This window comes from Hippopotamus amphibius, chromosome 5 (assembly GCF_030028045.1).
Source record: "Hippopotamus amphibius kiboko isolate mHipAmp2 chromosome 5, mHipAmp2.hap2, whole genome shotgun sequence".
In the NCBI taxonomy this organism is placed as follows: domain Eukaryota; kingdom Metazoa; phylum Chordata; class Mammalia; order Artiodactyla; family Hippopotamidae; genus Hippopotamus; species Hippopotamus amphibius.
In genome coordinates this window covers 140,773,539-140,792,676 of record NC_080190.1, presented here as the reverse complement: position 1 = coordinate 140,792,676, position 19,138 = coordinate 140,773,539, and the positions used below count along the sequence as shown (strand labels likewise).

The following is a 19,138-nucleotide window of genomic DNA, read 5'->3' as shown; positions in this document are numbered from 1 at the left end:
ATCCCCAGCTGATTAAGAGGAACTACTGTAATAAGAGTTGTAGCATAAATTATACATATAGTCATTTTAACAATTTCCAAATCATTTGTTTTAGAAGTGTTGATTTAATCTCTTTAAAGGGGCCATGATTTGATATTTAGAACCATACCAAGCTTTTCCCAATATCTTTCTCATAAAAATGACAGTCATTAGTCCCTGGTACCCAGCAGCACTTTGCTGCAGCTGTAAGGCAGCTGAGCATGCTGCCTGCATGTCACTGTCACATAGCATATGGATGCTAGTGTTTCCCACAATGCACAAAAACCCCTGTGCCTCAGAACACCCCCCCAAAAAATGGTGCCACAGAAACTACCTGCACTGAAGCCTGCTCCATTACCTCCAACAACAGGAAACACTGAAGTATTAGGTAGGCACTAAAGTTCTAGCTCCAGTCACTACATGCCTTCCAAGGACCACATTAATCCACACCAGCAAGGTTACTAGGACATGTAATTCACCCCTACAGATTGTACTGGACCTCATTATTAGGTAACATTCTCTCAATAAAAGTTACCAATCTGCATGAAAGTGATTCAATATTTTAATAACTAGTATCTCTGTACTGGTACATATTATTTGAACACCAGTCCTTCATAAAAGGCCCTATACAACTGACCCCTGCCAACTAGCTTCCACCACTCCATCCCTTCCTCCCATCTTTCATGCACCTAGCAATATAGGAATATTTTAAATGGCTGGTGACAATTATAACATCAATGGCCACTGTGATCATGACAATCAACATATTATAGTCATTTATAGCTCACAGGCATTTTCATTTACGTTGTCACATTAACCCTTTGAGATAGATACCGCAGACCCCAATTCCTTACCCATGATTTCAAAATACAAAAGCTCTGAAAACAGAAAGTTTTTTGTAAGTCTGGGCCAAAATTCTTTATCTGAGTTAGCATGAGGCTTTATATAGTCTTTATTTAACCTACTTGTAAATATTCACATTTCATTAGAGAAATATAAATGTATTCACTTAGAGGCTACTATCCTGACTCAGTAAGAGTTACATATTTCTGTGATATATGCACCTTTACATTTCTAAAATCCAAAATACCTGAATTCTAAAACACCTCTGGCACTACAAGTTTCAGTTAAGGAATTTTGGACCTGTGTTATTGATCTCCATTTACAGAGTTTAGGGAGTTGAAGAGACTTCTTCAAGATAACATAGCTTGTGAATGATGGAGCCAGGACCCTAATCCAGATGCCCAAATCTTGTTTATTCCCTACCCAAGATTGACCATAAATGAAAAAACCTTTTTCTGCATAAAAGACACATTTCATATTTCATGTAATATCATATAAACGTAAGTTAATATAAAAAATTTTAATGCAAAAATTAAAAACTAAAGTCTGTATCTAACCTTCAAAAAATATATTTCTTGCTGTTTAAATGTTTCACCCTCACTTTTTTTACACAAATGAGTAAGGTCACTGTCAGATTTGAGGTCACTGACCCAGAAGTTAAGAGCACCATCAATTTTTATGTTGATACTACTTTTCACTAAAATTCCTAAAAACTACAAAGCAAATTAAACACTTTTTAAAGAGAGAATTATAAATAATTATCCTAGAGACTGATAAACTTTCTAATATCAATCCTGTCAATCCTGTGTTAGTTATATTTTTCAACAAATATTTCTGATTCTGCTTCTATCCATCGTAGGATTACACTTTTCTACCCTGATCATGTAACTTGTTATGGCCAATGAAATGTGAGCAGAAGTTATATATATATTTCATATATATATATATTTCTGAGAGGAAACTAAGAGACAACTTGCAATTCACCAGCTCTTCATCTGCTCTCAATGTTCCATACAGCCTCTCCATCAGTATATTGTTATAGTTGTTCTCTTTTATTATTAGTTATTGTTGTTAATCTCCATCAGTCTGTGTCCCAGAATGAGGATGACATGGAGTAAAGTCCCCAAGTGACCCAAAAAAAGCATATAACATGAAAAAAGAAATAAACCTATATTGTTTTAAGCTACTGATATTTGAGGATAGCATAGCCTACTGTAAATTTATAAATGTATTGCCTTTCAGCTCCTAATCCATCCTTCTTTGTTCTACTTGGTGATACTGGATCTGGACTCTAGAACCATTTCTCCTTTACCAGCTGGCCCGATGTTAAGATTTGTCAGTAGAGGGAGCCAGAGCAAAAGGAAGAAGCGGCTTCTCGTTCTGGTTCTGAGAGTTCTGTTGTGTTTCCTGAGATGCTTGGCTGCCAGGAGCTGACACCCAGTGGCACTCTCCTAGCACTTTCACCAGCACTCCAGCAGGCATCGCTCCAGAAATCTCAGCAGCATCCCAGCAGGCAGTATCCCAAAAAGTCTCACAGACACCCCACAGGTGGCTTCCCAGTAACTTTACTGAGCACTCCAGCCAACTTCTCAGCAGCCCCACCAGCACCCCTACAGACGATTTCCTGCCTGCATGCCCCAGCTGGTGGCAGCTCAGTGGGACACTGCCACACCCTCCAACAAGGGTTGAATTTCAGCCTTAGCCATAGAGGAAGGGATCTCTTCCATGTTTGTTCCTTCCTTGAGTACTCAGCCTCAGCCCTAAAGGAGGTGGCTGCTCTCTGCTACAAGAAATAATCCTTTATATTAGAATTTCCCTGTTCAAATTACTCCTGTAGTTTCTGTCTCCTGATTGGACTCTGGTATCTAGTCTACCCCAACATATAAAACTATATGCTGCAACATGAATTTGTATTAGTAGTCTTGAAGGACAACCTTGGTTATTTTCCTTTTCTAGCTATTTCATAACTACTTTTAATATGTATGTACCAAAGTTAAAATGATTATACTTTAACCACTGACGTAAAATTTAATGCACACTACATACTATATCTTTTCATTAAATCAGACTTCTTGGCTAAAAATTATATGAAAGAAAAATAATAAATGAAAGCACACTTATTGTGGGGTAAGAAATGGCTCTTCAATCAAACATGCCAAGAAAAACTATATTCTTGTCAAAAGATTAAATCCCAATCTTTATTTACTCAAACTACAATATAAAGTTTATACTGAGTCTTTTAAAACAACCATCAGATAATGAAAATATTGCATTTGGAAAGGTTTCAATAACTCTTCACTATGTTAGTCACGTGGCAAAATTATTTATTCTTCAATCTATAAAAATAAATACATCAATATTAACTAAAAAGACTACTCAGGAAGAGTACTTAAGTGTTCTTTATGTGCAGAGCTAAGTACAATTCTCACTGCTTGCCCCCAACCCCCCAACCCCACTCACTTCCTGTTAGACCAGTATTTTAATTCAGGAGGAAACTTAGATAAATGAAAAGTGAAGAGCAGATTGGCAGTAATTTGAGGGCAATAAAGTATTATAAACCTATGGAAAAGTACATTGTAAAATATTATTTCAGAAATATCATTCTAGAATTTGTGTCTCTAAAAACAAAATACATTTTTAAAAGTAAGAGTAGCTCAATGTCTCCTTTATAAAAAACATATATCCAAACTTGTATCTAGTGGCACTTACTAAAGAAATGTAAGGAGAATAATGGCTGCCCAAAGAAGTTCATGTTCTAATCCCAGGAACATGAATATATGGATCCCTTACATGGTAAAAGAGATTTTAGAGATGTGATTAAGATGGGAAGATTATTCCGGAATATCTGTGTGGGCCCAATCTAATCATATGAGTCCTTAAAAGAGAAAAATCTTTCCCAGCTGTGGACAGAGATGCAATGACAGAAGAGGGGTCAAAGAGATGGCATCTTGAGAAAAATTCAATGCCCCACTGCTTGTTCTGAGATGTGGGAGGCTATGTGCAAGACTGGAGAGAGGTCTCTAGGAGGTCGAAAGAGCATTCAGCTGATAGCCAAGAAGGAAATGGGGATCTCAGTCCTATAACTTCAAGGAACTGAACTCTTTCAACAACCCAAATAAGCAAGGAAACATCCCTCCCTGTAGCTTCCAGAAAGAAACACAGCCAGTTCTTTTGATTTTGTCCAGTAAGACCCACGTCAGACTTCTGACTTACAGAACTGTATGATAATAAATTTGTATTCTTTTAAGCCACTAAGTTTGTTAGTAGTAGAAAACTAATTAATACAAGGGACACTATTTATAATCTTGGAAGACCTAGGTCATACTTTATTAAAGAAAGTAGCAATGTCCTTTTAATAGGTATTAAAATATTGGGAATTCATAAAAGTGTTGAAGATAAACTGGATTGATATTCTCTATAGTTATTAAAGCTTTCCTCTTTCAGCTAACTTATTTATTTAACAAACACTTACATGATTTTATTATGTGCTAGGAACTCTTCTAAGAGCTTTATAAATGTAAATTCAATCCTCATAACAGCTTGTGAAGTAGGTATTACCCCCATTTTACAGATAAAGACACTGAGGTGCAAAACTACCAACTAATAGAGCTGGGATTCAAACCCAAGCTTGTCTGACTCTAGAGTCCAAGTGCTTCAGCACTAGGCTCTTAACTATTTTCCATAACACTAAACAGCAATGTGATGAAAAGAGATTGGGTTTTGGAGTGATCTGTGTTCTGTTACTTATAAGCTTTGTAACCTGGATCCTAGTACATAGTAGACACTAAAGAAACGTTAATTCCTTCCTTCAATTCCTGCTCCAAGTCTAGAGATATACTCATATTCAAAGAAAACCCTATATGGAACAGGCTTAAGATAACTGAGCATTAGTTTCATACTCCTGAATTTCCACTTCTCTTTCCTCCTCAGTTTTACACATTCCTTTTCAGATCTCAGCTAAGACAACCAACGGTACCACAACAACACATCTCTAGGAGTACTCTAAGCTCTCACTATCATATCAACAAAAATATACTGGAATTTTACCATTAAGAACATAATTACAAAGTAAGGGGGAAATTTTTTTAAGAAATTAAACATGAAGTATAGGTAGGGTAAAATCCCTTTGATTTAAGGAAATCTTAGCCATAGATTACCTCAAATGAAACAGCTATTACACACACCTTCTGGTTCATTTCTTTGGCTCAACTTTGTTGCCATGTTACCTTGTTCTTAACATGTTTGAAGAGTGGTCATATGCTAATATTCTTAATATTCTTTATCATCTAGAAGTCAGCTTCATCACCTCATATTCTAGACACTGAACCTGGTCTTAACAAAGATGCTTTGTCCTCAAAGCTTCCTACCTCTGCAATACCACCATTAATATTGCCCAGAGAATATTTTTGTTGGTGGAATTTTCTAAAATGCTAATTACCATTTCAAATAGAAAAATACTTGACACTATGGCAAAAAAAAAAAAACAGTGTCTACTGGTACACCAGCAAAAGGTGGCTTAATTTCTCACATCCTTGAATAAATGTTTATTAAATGAAAAATGTTTAAGTGTAAAAAATAATACTTATTAAGTGTATTTTGTTCTCAACTGTTTTCATTTGTTGCCCACTACTTGATTGTTAATTTAATACCATGCACCATAACCAACAGCTCTCATATCCAAGAGAAGTAACAATAAACTTCTTACAAATGTGACCACTAAATCCTAAAGATAATCATTTCTTGAGGTATTAGCAGCTATCCACTCTGTCAGTTAGGCAGTGCCAGATTTAATCATTCACTCAAAAAAATATTTATCTCCATTTACAATGGACCAGCCACGGGGAACACTGCCCTTTCTCTACAATGTATTAGAAAAGAGGAAGAAGTCAACAAGTATAAGATAATAAGGTGTGGTTATTAAGAGTACAAATTCTGGAATATGACTGCTTGATCTTAAATCCTAGCTCCCTACTGAAAATTCTGAGCATATAACTTGAGTCTTCATTTTTTTTTATCTGTAAAACTGGGAAAAATAATAATAACTATCTCATAAGATTGTTGCAGTGGCTGAATCAAATATAATACAGCATAGTAACAGCACAGTAAGCATTCAGTAAATGTTTGCTTTGAGTATTAATGTAGTAAGCGTTATAATAGAAGTATATAACAAGAGTTTATGAGAGCACAAACAAAAGGTTAGAAACCTGAGATGAATCTCAGTTAAGAACTAGTAGGACTCAGCCCAAGAAAAGTAGTTAGGGCTTTCAAGTCAAAGAGAACAGTATATGCTAAACTACAACAGAAGATGAAAAAAAAAAAAAAATAGGGAACTCACTTCAAATAGTTTGATACAGTCAAAATAGGCAGGGCTCATGAAAGGCTACCAGAATATAAAGATTGATATAACATGAAAAAGGGACTTCTATGATATACCTAGAAGTTTGGATTGGATTGTAAATGCAATGGGGAAGTATTAAAGAATATTAAGGACATTAAATTTGTACATTAGAGTGTTGTACTATTATAGAGCTTGGATTACAGGAAGTGAGCCTGAAGTGAAGATCCTTGTTTAGAAATGAATAATTAATGAAAATATAATAAAGGCATGAAACAATGAAGACAGAAAGAAGGAGACAGATTTCAAAGATATTTGGGAGATAATAATGACAGGATATGGTAACTGATTATATTTGAGGGCTGAGGAAGAGGGAGGAAATTAGAATGACTCCCATGACTGCCAGGTTTTATTAACAAATGTTTATTGACTGACAACTATGTGCCTGGTACTACCCTGGGGATAAAAGATGATTAAAACTTGGTCCATGACGTCAAAGAAACCAGTTATACTAAGAAGAACATGGAGATTAGTAACTAATATTGAATATCAGAAACATTATGAAATAATTATTTACAAAATGCTATGGAAATTGAAAGGAGAGACACCCAAGTGGTGGAAATACATCAAAGAGATGTATCTCTTCACAGCTGTGGAGCTGGGCACAAAACAGAACATCAGGTAAGGAGTAAGAGGATGTCTACAATCAAAGGGGTAAAGAACATGACACAGAGAGGGATTCCTAAAAAGATTACTGTGATTATATAGAAGGAAGTGGGTTGTGAATACCTAAAGTCATGGTCCATTCACATTCATAATCCCAATAAATTTTTACTGAGCTACAGTGTATCAGTCTGGGTCCTGGTAGGAAACAGATGGCATATACAAACTGAGTAAATAAGGAGAGTTTAATAAGGGGACTGTTTTACAAAGGTGTGGACAAGGTTTAAGGAAACCAATAAGGGACAGTGCAGTATGGGGGCTAGAAACAGTGGAAAGCAATTTCCAGAACCAGAAGAAAATAGCTATACTAAGAGGGGCACCAGACTCATATGGAGGAAACCTGGGAACAGATAACCTGACCTCAGTCTCCTTTCATCCAATCTGCCAAAGTCTCACATGGGCAGAACCCAACTGGAGGTCAGATAACAAGGGAGCCTGCTGGTGCAATCCACAGAGGTCAGCCTCCTATAGTACGCAGCAAAGTGGAGGGAAAAGTGAAGTAGATGTGGAGCAGTGAATGGAAAAATATGTAACATGCAGTGAAAAAGTTCAACATTCAATTATATCTCCCTCTGGTCCCACCTCCCAGTTCTGTAAATCTTCCTAACCTTAAGAGTTTGGAGATGGAGTTTAACCATTAGCCTTCAACGTGCAAAACTTTTAACATGAAGCTTCAATTTGCTCTAAAGTGAATCCTTAGCATTTGTGAACTTTTCTGTCTCATCATTAAGTCTATATGCTATATTAGCTTCCAGAGCAAGTATCACTGTTAAGATACAGTATAAGTACTTTCCCGAACCTTCAACAACAAATTCTCAGTTGGGGTACAGCCCAATTGTCACCAAGCAGATAGAAAAGACACTTCTTCATAAGTTCTGTATTCAAGAATCAATAGCTGAGTTAAGACTTAGGTTAGGTTAGACCAGACAATCATTGAAAAGAGATCAGCCTGTGATAATAAAATTCAGTACCATGGAAGTACTTCTGGATTTGACCAGTGCAGATGTGAACTTTAAAGCTTTTTCAAAGTTAAATAAATAACAGATAATAATCATAAGAGAATTTGTATTAGATAAGGTGATGTTAGCCATGGCAAAAGATAAACCTCCAAAATCACAATGACTTAACACAGAAGTATATCTCTTCTTCATGTAAAATCCAATGCAGGGTTGGGGGGCCAAGGGGAAGGATAATCATCAGCCAGAACTCAATTACATGCACCCCCCTAGATACAAGAGGAGCTGGAAAAGGTAGTCCAGGGCTAGACAGCTACTGCATAGCAACTACTCTATGAAGGAGGAGTATAAATCTTTGATGAACACCTAGCTACCTGCACCACAAAATTCATTTTTGACAGAAAAAAATTTTGTGCCAATAAAAGCATTAATTATTTCAGCTTTCAGTCAAAAGGAATTATGTGTGATGTGATATGTGATTAAGCAGACTTTTCACGTATGTGCCTGAGAAGCAAACCATTACAACAATTATAATAGACACCTTATATGCCAACAAAACAAGATGGATGTGAGCACCATCTCCATCTGTCAACTGAACAATACCAAAGCATCAAATACCAATAAACATCATTGTGGTTATTATGCTACCTAGCTATATTATTTCGTGTATCCTTTTTCCCAGTTTTAGCATCCCAGAAGGCTACTTGACACTGCTAAGTTATTTCTCCCTCCCAGCTGAACATAAGCACTGTTGGAAGAAAAAAATGCTCAAGGGCATAGAGAATTCCATCTTTCTCCTGTGCCTAAAGGAGCATTTATCCAGCATCTCTGTTTAGCAGAACTTATATATGTGTGTTACACAAAAATATTAAATGTTTATAATATATAAACTCTATAAAATTCTCAATTCTAAATGCCTTAAGAAAGCATTTAGCTAGCACTTTGTTGTATGGAAAATACAAATTAGAGCTTTTTGATATATATATATAATATACATATAATACATGTTCATAAATATATAAACTATATAAAAGTTGTTCATTCTTAGCCTAATTTATACTATCTAGTTGCCCACCAGTTTTTCAGTAACAATTCTAGAAAGAAAGTAGGTGAAACAATATTATATCACTCCTGGGTCTAAACCTATGACTTTTCCCTCTCTATAATCCTAACTCTAATCCTATTTCTAGAACTTCCCACAAAATCCAATATATATCTCCCTTTCATAATTCAGTAAGCTCATATAAAGAGGAAAAGAATCTTCATCAACTGCAACATGTCATTTCTATGGCTGATCTCCTCTCCATATTTTCCTAAAATACACTCACATTTCCAAAATTTCCTTATAAGTGATGTAGGAAGATATACAAAAAAAGGAAATTTGTCCTAGTTAAATCTAACATATACAACAACGATTGCATAATAGTGTAAAACACGCAAAGAATTAAATAAAACCAGATGGTGAGAAATTCGCTGAGACTAAATTGTCAATGGGAGCAAGGAATGTTTAATAAAAGGAAGACAGACCTGGAAAAGATTACATGGTGTTAATACATCCGGTAGAAAAAAGTATTATAAGCGAAGATATTTAGTAGGGTTTCTTCCAATTATGAATGGATTCAAATAGTCCTAACCTTCTTGTTCTCCCCTTTTTCTGTCTTCTTTTCTTTCTCCCTTTTTGCCCTTTTTATTATTGCTCTATTATTTCCCACCCTACCCCCACTACATCCCAAGTTGTAGTCACTTCTAGTATTCATATGTATGTTATAAACTCTTTAGAAAAACTAAAACAATAAAAGAAGCCACTTCCCCACTGCCCTCTCAAGAGAACACTGGTCCTAAAACTAGACAGGTTCAGAGAGCTGACCATCAGTTACATGAGCTGACAAAGACAGATAGATATTATGTATATAGCAGTCAGTTGAGTAAGTCAGGCATCATAAGAGCTTACTTCACCCTTTACACACAGTTGTCATATCGTGGCCATCTGGCTTCTAAATTATTCAAAATCTGTCCTGCCTCTCCATCTCCATCATAACTGCCTTATTTCATATCTTCATCATTCATCACCCATATTACTGTAAAAGTCTCCCAACTACTGCCCTTGTCTCTAGTATTACGTATTCTCATCAACCCATTATACTTATGGGGGGGTGGGCGCAGTTGACAACAAAAGTCTGATCATGTTGTACCAGGGCTTAAAATCCTTCCTGGACTCCCTACTGTCTTCAGGATTAAATCCAAATCCAAAGAATAGCATGTAAAGTCTTATAAACTCTGACCCTAGCCATCTCTCCAATCTCTTCTACTAACTCACCTCCCTTTAAACCCTGTGCTCCAGACCTTCTGAACCACTTGGAGTTTCTCTACCATTCTCTGCCTCTCACTTAAAAATGAAACATAAAGTTCTGGGGGAGAGATATGTGAGAGTTTTAGTATTTTTGTTCAGAACATCCTCCTCTGCCCAGCTAACATCTACTCATCCTTTGAGACTCAGCCTAGATGTCATCTCCCCAAGACTGGATCAGGCACTCCTCTTGTATGAATATATACACGATATACAGTGCCCAGTGGTCTCCTAGCACTTATTATGCAATAGTTTAACTGTGGTTTATCTTATAGTGAGTTCCTTAAGGATTAGCTGATAATGGTTAAAAGCGTTTTTAACACCCAGAGATGTCTGCATTTCCTAACATGACTAGAGAATACAATAGTATTGATATCTCTAGTCTCCACAATCTTTAATATCTAGGAGTGAAATTTCTAGAGATTTTAAAAGGATAAACTGTCTGACACCCTCAAACAATACCAAAGAGACAACAAACTACTCACTAGATTATCTAACATATTTTTTTTACTATGGTTATAATGTGCTAAAAACAATTTTACAGTGTTTTTTCATGACACTTTACATTTTTATGTGTTCCTATAATTATGGTTGGCCTTAGATTGCCTGCTCCTGGAGGAAATGAATTATTTCCAACTCCAACCAACATATTCTGTACATTCCTTATCATTCTCTTCTCTACTAAACACACTGGAAATCTGCAAATGCTTTAAAAGTAAAGTAATAATTTTCAAAGTAAAATATTCCTTAATTTGCAATATTACTTAAATAGATAAATGATATATCACAATAATCTGGTTTCTAGTCAAAACAGATATGCTCTTGGTCCAAAAGAAAGATGAGCTGCAATCACACAAAAATACTGTAAGTTTGCTTCCAGTAAAATAAGCAAAATTGGATGTGTGTTTAAAATTACATTTGATTTCAAAAACAAGGGCACTACTACTTAAGCAAACCTTTTTCTTTTAGATTATTGAATTTTACCTTGAAAGCAAGCACTACCTGAATGAACATTTAATTTCTAAATGAGTATTTAATTCCCAATATTTCACTCATTCACCCAACTAATATTTTTGAGTATTACAATGTATAAGGCATTGTGTTAGGTTAGAAGCTGAGGCTGAAATGATAAACAAGATAGACATGGTATCTGCTCTCTGGGAGTTTATAATCCAGCAGGGTACACAGACTAAAAACAAAGATTCCCATGTAAATTTTGATAAGCGTAACTGGGGAAATACCTAAAGATGTGACAAAGAATAAAAGCGAGAACCGACTTAAGAAAGCCTGGTCAGGAAAGCGCTCTTTAAGGAGACAAATCTGAGGCTACACCCAGAAGGATGAGAAAGAGGCAGGCATACAAAAATTGTGTGTATTTAAGGGGCAAAGGAAAGGAGATGAGCATTCTAAGCTCTAATAACTATGCTTCAGAATTAGATTAGATTAACTGATAAGATTCTGAGTCCTCATATATAATATGAATAAGACAAATAAATAAATACATATTTACTAAGAGTGAAAACATTGATTCAGGCAAATCTAAGAATAATCACAATGTAATTTCCACAAATTAGTTCCCTCACATTCACCTAGCACAATCAATATCTTGCCAATAACCAATAACACGGTGTCAGCATTCTTTTCACTGTACACCTTAGTCATCAGGCTCCTTAATAACAGTTTTTGCTGAGGAAACTGCTTCCAATTCATCACATTCCTTCTCCTCATTCCTAGTCTTCTAGACAAATAATGAAATCACCTAAAAGTCCTCCAGGCATATTTTGACTTCCCAGTAAGTAGAAAAAATTCTCTCAAAAAAAGAGGAGGGGGACAGATTTCACCCAAGAATGCTATAATATTAAGGTTTAGAGACTCATGTCTATAATCAGTTAATAACAACTATTTAGGACTTCCCTGGTGGCGCAGTAGTTAAGAATCCACCTGCCAATGCAGGCAACATGGGTTCAATCCCTGGTCCAGGAGATCCCATATGCCGCGGAGCAACTAAGCCCTTGCACCACAACTATTGAGCCCACATGCTACAACTACTGAAGCCTGCACACCTACAGCCAGTGCTCCACAACAAGAGAAGCCACCGTAATGAGAAGCCCGAGCACCTCAATGAAGAGAAGCCTGCAGCTAGAGAAAGACCACATGCAGCAACAAAGACCCAACACAGCCAAAAATAAATTAATTAAAAAATAAAATAACAACTATTTATTTCACACCTACTTGTGCCAGGACACTTAAATAGTCTATACTGATTACAACAATCCTTCAAGGTAGCTGTTATTACTCAGATAATACAGATGAGAAAACATGGGCTCAGAGACTTTAATAATGTAAGCAAGACCTTACAGTTATTAATTAGTAAAGTAAGGTTTCAAGTCAAAATCCATCTGCCCAACACACTTGCCTCCACTACCTCTCTCTTCATCACACTGTACAATCAATTTTTTATCAATATATACTGTCAACAAGAAGATACTACTTAATTGTGCTAGCTACTTTAAAATATAGAATATACATAAAGAATTTATTAGGTATTTTCTCATAAAATGCAATCCATTTTTTAGAACGTATTTTGAATCCTTAAAAACTATAGAGTTTCAAGTTTTGGTGATGACCATGGCTATTTACATGTACAATAATGATTTTTATTTGTCTTCATGATTAAGTTACATATTTATCTGACATGCCACACTTAAAATTTCACTTAGCTATAAGAAAAAATATGGTAGCATTTTAAATAGTAGAATGAAGAAGATCATTCTAAGCACATCACAAAACCCAAAAGCCATAAAACAAAAAGTAATAAATTTAAATACATTTTTAAAAATCCTGACTAGTAAACAAAGGCATAAACAAGGTCATAAAACAAGTGACAAATAAAGAGCTTCCACAAATCACTAAAAATGACAAACAGAAAAAGAAATACAAAAGTCTTGAAACAAATGTAAATGGCTCTCAACCGAACGGATAATAAGAAAATTGCGGGCTTCGTAGGTGGCGCAGTGGTTAAGAATCCGCCTGCCAATGCAGGGGACACAGGTTCAATCCCTGCTCCAGAAGTTCCCACATGCCGTGGAAAAACTAAGCCCATGCGCCACAACTACTGAGCCTGTGCACTAGAGCCCGTGAGCCACAACTATTGAGCCCATGTGCTGCAACTACTGAAGCCCACATGCTAGAGCTCATGCTCCGCAACAAGAGAAGCCATGGCAATGAGGAGCCCGTGCACAGTAAAGAAGAGTAGACCCCACTCACCGCAACTAAAAGAAAGCCCGCACATAGCAGAAAAAGACTCAACACAGCCAATTAAATAAATAAATAAATAAATTTATTTATTTAAAAAAAAAGAAAAAAAGAAAACTGCAATTAAATCCAGAATGGCATATTTTTCACCAAAATATTGGCAAAGTCTATCACATACTGAGTTAGCAAGGATGTGTGAAAATCTCGCTAGTTATGTCACATGCATATTTCCCTTTATGAAAGTAAACATGTCAATATTTATTAAAATTTAAACTTATTTTATATGTTATAAAAATACAAAAGTTATATTTTATGACCTTTTGACCAAACAATTCTATTTCTAGGAATTTATTCCAAAGATATATTCACCCATGTGGGAAATGATATATGTACAAAGATGTTTATCATAGCATTATTTCTAATGGCAAAATAATTAGAATCAACTTAAATACCCAAGAATATGGTAGTAAAGAAGTCACAGGACATTAATAAAATGGGATATTACATAGCCATTCAAATGAATTAGATACTTATACGTTCACGGGTATGGAACTGATCTCCTAAAAAGTCAACTGCAGGACACATTTGTGGTTTTTTCTGTTTACACATATAAATGCATACATGTGTGCACACACATACATACATACATATGCAGACATACAATATTTGATATACACACATATCTACTCATGCATAGAATATTTCTGAAAGAGTATACAATAAGCTGGCAACAGCAGTTGCCTCTGGCTAGGGGAAACAGGTAGCTAAGAAATTTTGTACCACATATATGTATTACCTATTAAATAAAGAAGGTTATAAATAGACTTTGGAAAGTACTTTTAAATTTGAATTATTTAAAAAAATTAGAACTGCTTACCTATGTTTTAAATATAAGCTAAATTATTACCTTGATCTATCATGGAAATTTTTATTTATGTCCTTTGATTGGGGGAGCAAATTATCCCTTTGACATTAACAGAAAATCTAAATGAGAATGAAAAGATAATTTACATGTCAAGAAACATATAACTTCTAATTTGTTGCAAAAACACCTCATCTTAAACTCGGTAAATATTTACTGAATGAATACTTTTCTATTAGTTTCAATAGGTTTGCTTTCCTCATATATTTTTTTCACAACATCACATCAAAAACAAACAGAAAACAACAACAAAAACTCACTGGAAAATATAAACTTTTAACAAATTATGCACTTTTGTCCAAAAAATGTTATTTTCCCCAAGAAGTTTGATAAACTACTTGTTAATGAACATTACTACAAGTTAAATCAACATTGCTTACGAGGTACCTACCACCTGCAGGTGTTAAAGATGCTGCAAAACACAAACTCCAAAGAAGGGTATATTTTTATTCTTGCCCTCAAGAAGTTTACAGTCTTGAAACACAGGCTTAAAAACTGTAATCAGGATTGAACCTGGTGTACACCCAAAAAAATAAAAATTAAAAATTAAAAATTTAAAAAAAAAAAGTTTCTTGAAGCAAAAATATACAATTTTGTTGCTCTCTCATATAACCAAATTAAAAAAAATTATATTAGTGAAATAGGCACTGTATATGTTGCTGATGTGACACTGTAAATTTTTAGATAATATCAAAGTAATTTAGTGTAGTATTTAGTCACCAGGAAAAATGTTGAGATATAATTTTAATATAAATTTATACTTATTTCATTGCTAGTAAATCAAAAATGCTGAATAAAAAATTCCATAAACAAACAAAAAAAAAAACTGTAATCAGTGAAAGGACATTATAGATTTTACTGAAAGATTGACTTATCCAAACTAAAACTGTTAAAGGAATTCATGTAAGGATAAAAAAAAGTAATTATTGATCTATTGAGGTATCTATAGAGATACAAAAAATGCTTTCAAAGTCCTGATATCTCACTCACATGTAAAACGATATTATTTGATGGTGACCAATGACTTCCAGAGTATGTAGATATTCAGCTAGGCTTTGAAGAAATTGCTAATGATTAAATAGAAATAGTTTTTAATCATTCAGCCTCCTTAGAAGAGAGATTACTGTAGTGGTCTCAATCAGTTTTGATCGCTCATCCCTCTCACTAAAAATATCTCAGGTATGAACTTCTTAAAATATGTATATTTATTTATAAATTATATGCATCTTCATACTGTCAATCTATATATTAAGTATCAGTAAAGCTTAATCTCTTTCTTTTTCACATGTAAAGAGAAATATAAATGTTTTAATTATTTTCTTCCTATAATCCAATACATCATCTTATGATGTCTTTGGGTATGCACACTACACTTTATATGAATACTTAATATGAATATTGAAACTCAAAGATCATGCAAAAATATTTTCATGCGATAGTTTCAATTTTTCACACAGCAAACTTATTTTCTAACATAGTTGTTAAAAGGCAGCAGACGTGAATTTGAATTTCAGTTTATTTCTCTTCGCCCATGACCTTCTCTCAGAATAAATGTTAACATGCAATTAAATGGACATTATTAAAGAGAAACAAAGTATAGTCATGACCAGATAAATGGCCCCTAAAACTTAATGGGAAATAGTAATCATTGAAGAATATTAGTATTATTTTTTCTTATAAATAGCATTTGTAACTTAATACCCAACGTTGAAAACAGATTACTTAGTAAATTGTCAAATTCTTCAAAACAATTTGTCTCTCATTATCATTCTATTATAAAGTCTATTCTTTTCCTCATTTTCCTTGCCTATGCTTATTTTATTACAAAAGCCAAAAGTAATTTTAAAGAACATTAAAAATTAAAGTTTCAAATATATAATGCTTTAACCTCCAAATATCTTCTTGTTAAAATAAATACAAAAATAATTCTGAAACCATATAGATCATTCTGAGGTATGACTCCTTCCAAGTCTAAGTTAGGTAAAAATGAAAATAGATATTTTAAACAAATACGAACAGATTTTTCATCAATGTAATTTCATAGACTGTATGACTGTATGTTTTGAGAATGCTTGTTTCTACCTAAACTGTGCAAATATGAATGCACAAACTTTATATGATTTGCACAGTATGTAGGTTTACATAGAAATGCAATATATTCACATGTATCTACCTGAAAAACCCTTTCACGTTTTCCTAATAAAACATATAGTTCATTTTGAGTAATTCTTAATTCAGTACTCAAAACTTCATTTAAATTGCTATATATTAGAACAATAAATGGATTTGGAACTACAGTGAACTAGCCAATAAATACCGTAAAAAATTTAAATTTAAATAAAATTTTTTAAAATACCATAAAAAACTAAAAACACATTCTACATTTAAATATGTGAGTCAAAGAAATAAAACCACATTTAATTTGAGCATCATTTTGGCAATACTTATTTTATAGCAATTATAGTGAAAAATACAGATTCATGTATCTAAATATCAAACTCGAAGTCATCAAAAGCTTGGCATTGTTAGTATATATAGTAAAGTTAAGCAAAGTTAGAAGTATGCTCAAAAAGCTTTTAAAAATAATGTTTTATTCTTTCTTAGTTGAAATAAGCCACTCGAATCTCAACCTTTTTTCACTTCGCAAGCCTACTAATAAATTACATTCCCAAACAAGTATCCATACCCAGAAATTAATTTCGAAGAAGCAATTCTTTATTTCAATTAATATGTTAGGAACACATTCGCTTAGTCCTCCAATATTTTTTGAGAACTAGTATTTTTCTTGGACATGTAAATATATATCATACATTTGTCACATCATTTAAAGTAGTATTTTTCATTAAAATATGTAAATATGTATGTATAGACAGAGAATTGTTTCTTTGTAAGTGCTAAGGAATACTGAATTCAACAACCTGTTTTTAAAATTTACAAGATTAGAGGCCAGTGTGTTAGTTCCTTCCTAAAGGAACTCTACACTTTCAATTATGCGTTTCTGTGGAGAATATGGGAAAAGTATATTTGATAACACAAAAGAACTGTCGCACCTTTGGCATATGAACTGTACAAACTAATCTCTTAATGAATAATGCATTTCAAGCAAAGATGAAAGAGTTGAGTTGGAAAAACATTAAAAGGGTTACACATCTTCTACACAATCTCTTTCACGTAGTAACTGAGAAATCAAACAACCGTAAAACATTTAAAAGCAAATCTGCAGAAACAAACCCCTGTGCTAGACTGACAAGAAAAGGAGTCTCAAAGCTACAGATATCTGTCTGGACAGTTCTCTGGTGCTGAAGTTACAACAGTCGCTAAACTGTGAGGGTGCCTGGGTGCCGCACTGTCCCACCCTCGGCAAGATCCCGGCTGCCTAGACTATCAGCACGAATGAACTTCACAAGGTAGGAAGCATCCCAAACGGCAGTAATGGGAGGAACTGGAGTCTCTTCAGAGTCTCTTCAGGATTAAACAGATTTACTAGTTGCAAACAGCAAGAGCAGCAGAGTGCAGGGTGTTAGAACCCGCCGAGGGGGAGGGGCTGGAAGATGGCGGCGGCCGCACACCCACCCGAGACGCGACAGAGCTTAGGCCCCTCGCCCGCACCGCCGCCCTCCTGCCCGCGACGACAGTGGGCAGCTCTGCCCTTCCCGCGGTGGGGGCACAGCCGCCCTGCGAAGGCGCGGACGAGGGGCCCGCGCCGGCGCCCTCAACCCCGGCCGCGCGCCTTCGCCCGGGTCCCGGCCGGGGAGCACCTGTGCACGGCCATATTGGATTCCTTGCCCCAGTCACTGCCTCCGCGCGGGGGCGGCGGGAAGGGAGAAGGGACGCGCAGAGCCTGGCTTCAGCCTCAGCCCCGCCGGGGCCCCGGAGCCGAACTGGCCCGCGGGGAAAGCCGGAAGGACGCCCGGGAAAATTACAACGCCCAAAGGCTCGCCACCCTCACCTCAGCCGGCCTCGGCGCCCTCCCTCCCCGACACACACCCCCGCGCTCTGACACCCAGAAAGCAGCCCAGGCGGCCGGCGCCGGCCGCAACCCTCGTGGCCCAGGCGCCGCCGGCGGGAGGGAGGGCGGCAATCCCGGGCGCGCAGGCGGCCGCAGGGCAGCGACCGAGGGGGCGGAGGGCAGGGAGGGAGGCGGGAAGATGGAGCCAGGTCCTTACTTGAGCACCGACTGCTCCTTCTCCTCTTCTTTCTTCTGCCGATCCATGACGGCCAGGATGATTTTCCTCTCCTCTTCTGTGAGGTGGCTGAGGTCGGGCATCTCTGGCTGCAGAGGCGGCTGAGAGGCCGCCGGGGTGGGAGCCGGGCGGCCCCGCGGCCCGACAGGAGCCGACATGTTTGGTGGAGTCTAACCACCCTAGGGAAGCAGGGAGGCAACTCCACTGGCGGCGGCGGCGGCACCCGCGCGGGCGGCTGGGGCAGCCTCCGGCGCTGGGACAGATACATACAAATCAATGGCCTTCAATCCCAGGCGACAGCCTCCCTCCCCCAAGATAGAAAGCGCGGGGGGAGGGGAGGGCCAGCGAGGGGAAGGGAGGGCTGATGAGTGCGCTCCGAGAAATGTTTCTTCTTCCCGGGGGCGAAGGGCTGGCAAGTGAGCGATTTGAGGGAGAGGGTAGCGGGAGGCCGGGCCGGGACGCGGAGTGCGCGGAGCGGCGGGGGAGGGTGGCGGAGTAAGGTGGCGGGGATGGCTAAGGGTGGGGTGACTGGAGGCAGCGAGCGGGAGGGCGGCG

At 36.7% G+C, this 19,138-nt stretch overlaps 1 protein-coding gene across 23 annotated transcripts in view; it reads right to left on the bottom strand.

Moving 5' to 3' along the window:
• Positions 1-18,741, bottom strand: part of RIMS2 (regulating synaptic membrane exocytosis 2) — a 577,683-nt gene extending 558,942 nt beyond the window's left edge. For all 23 annotated transcript variants that reach the window (XM_057735252.1, XM_057735261.1, XM_057735257.1 and 20 more), the window contains exon 1: positions 18,566-18,741. In XM_057735252.1, the coding sequence (XP_057591235.1) occupies positions 18,566-18,741 (176 nt within the window). The remainder of the gene's footprint in view (positions 1-18,565) is intronic.
• Between the last annotated feature and the right edge of the window lie 397 nt (positions 18,742-19,138).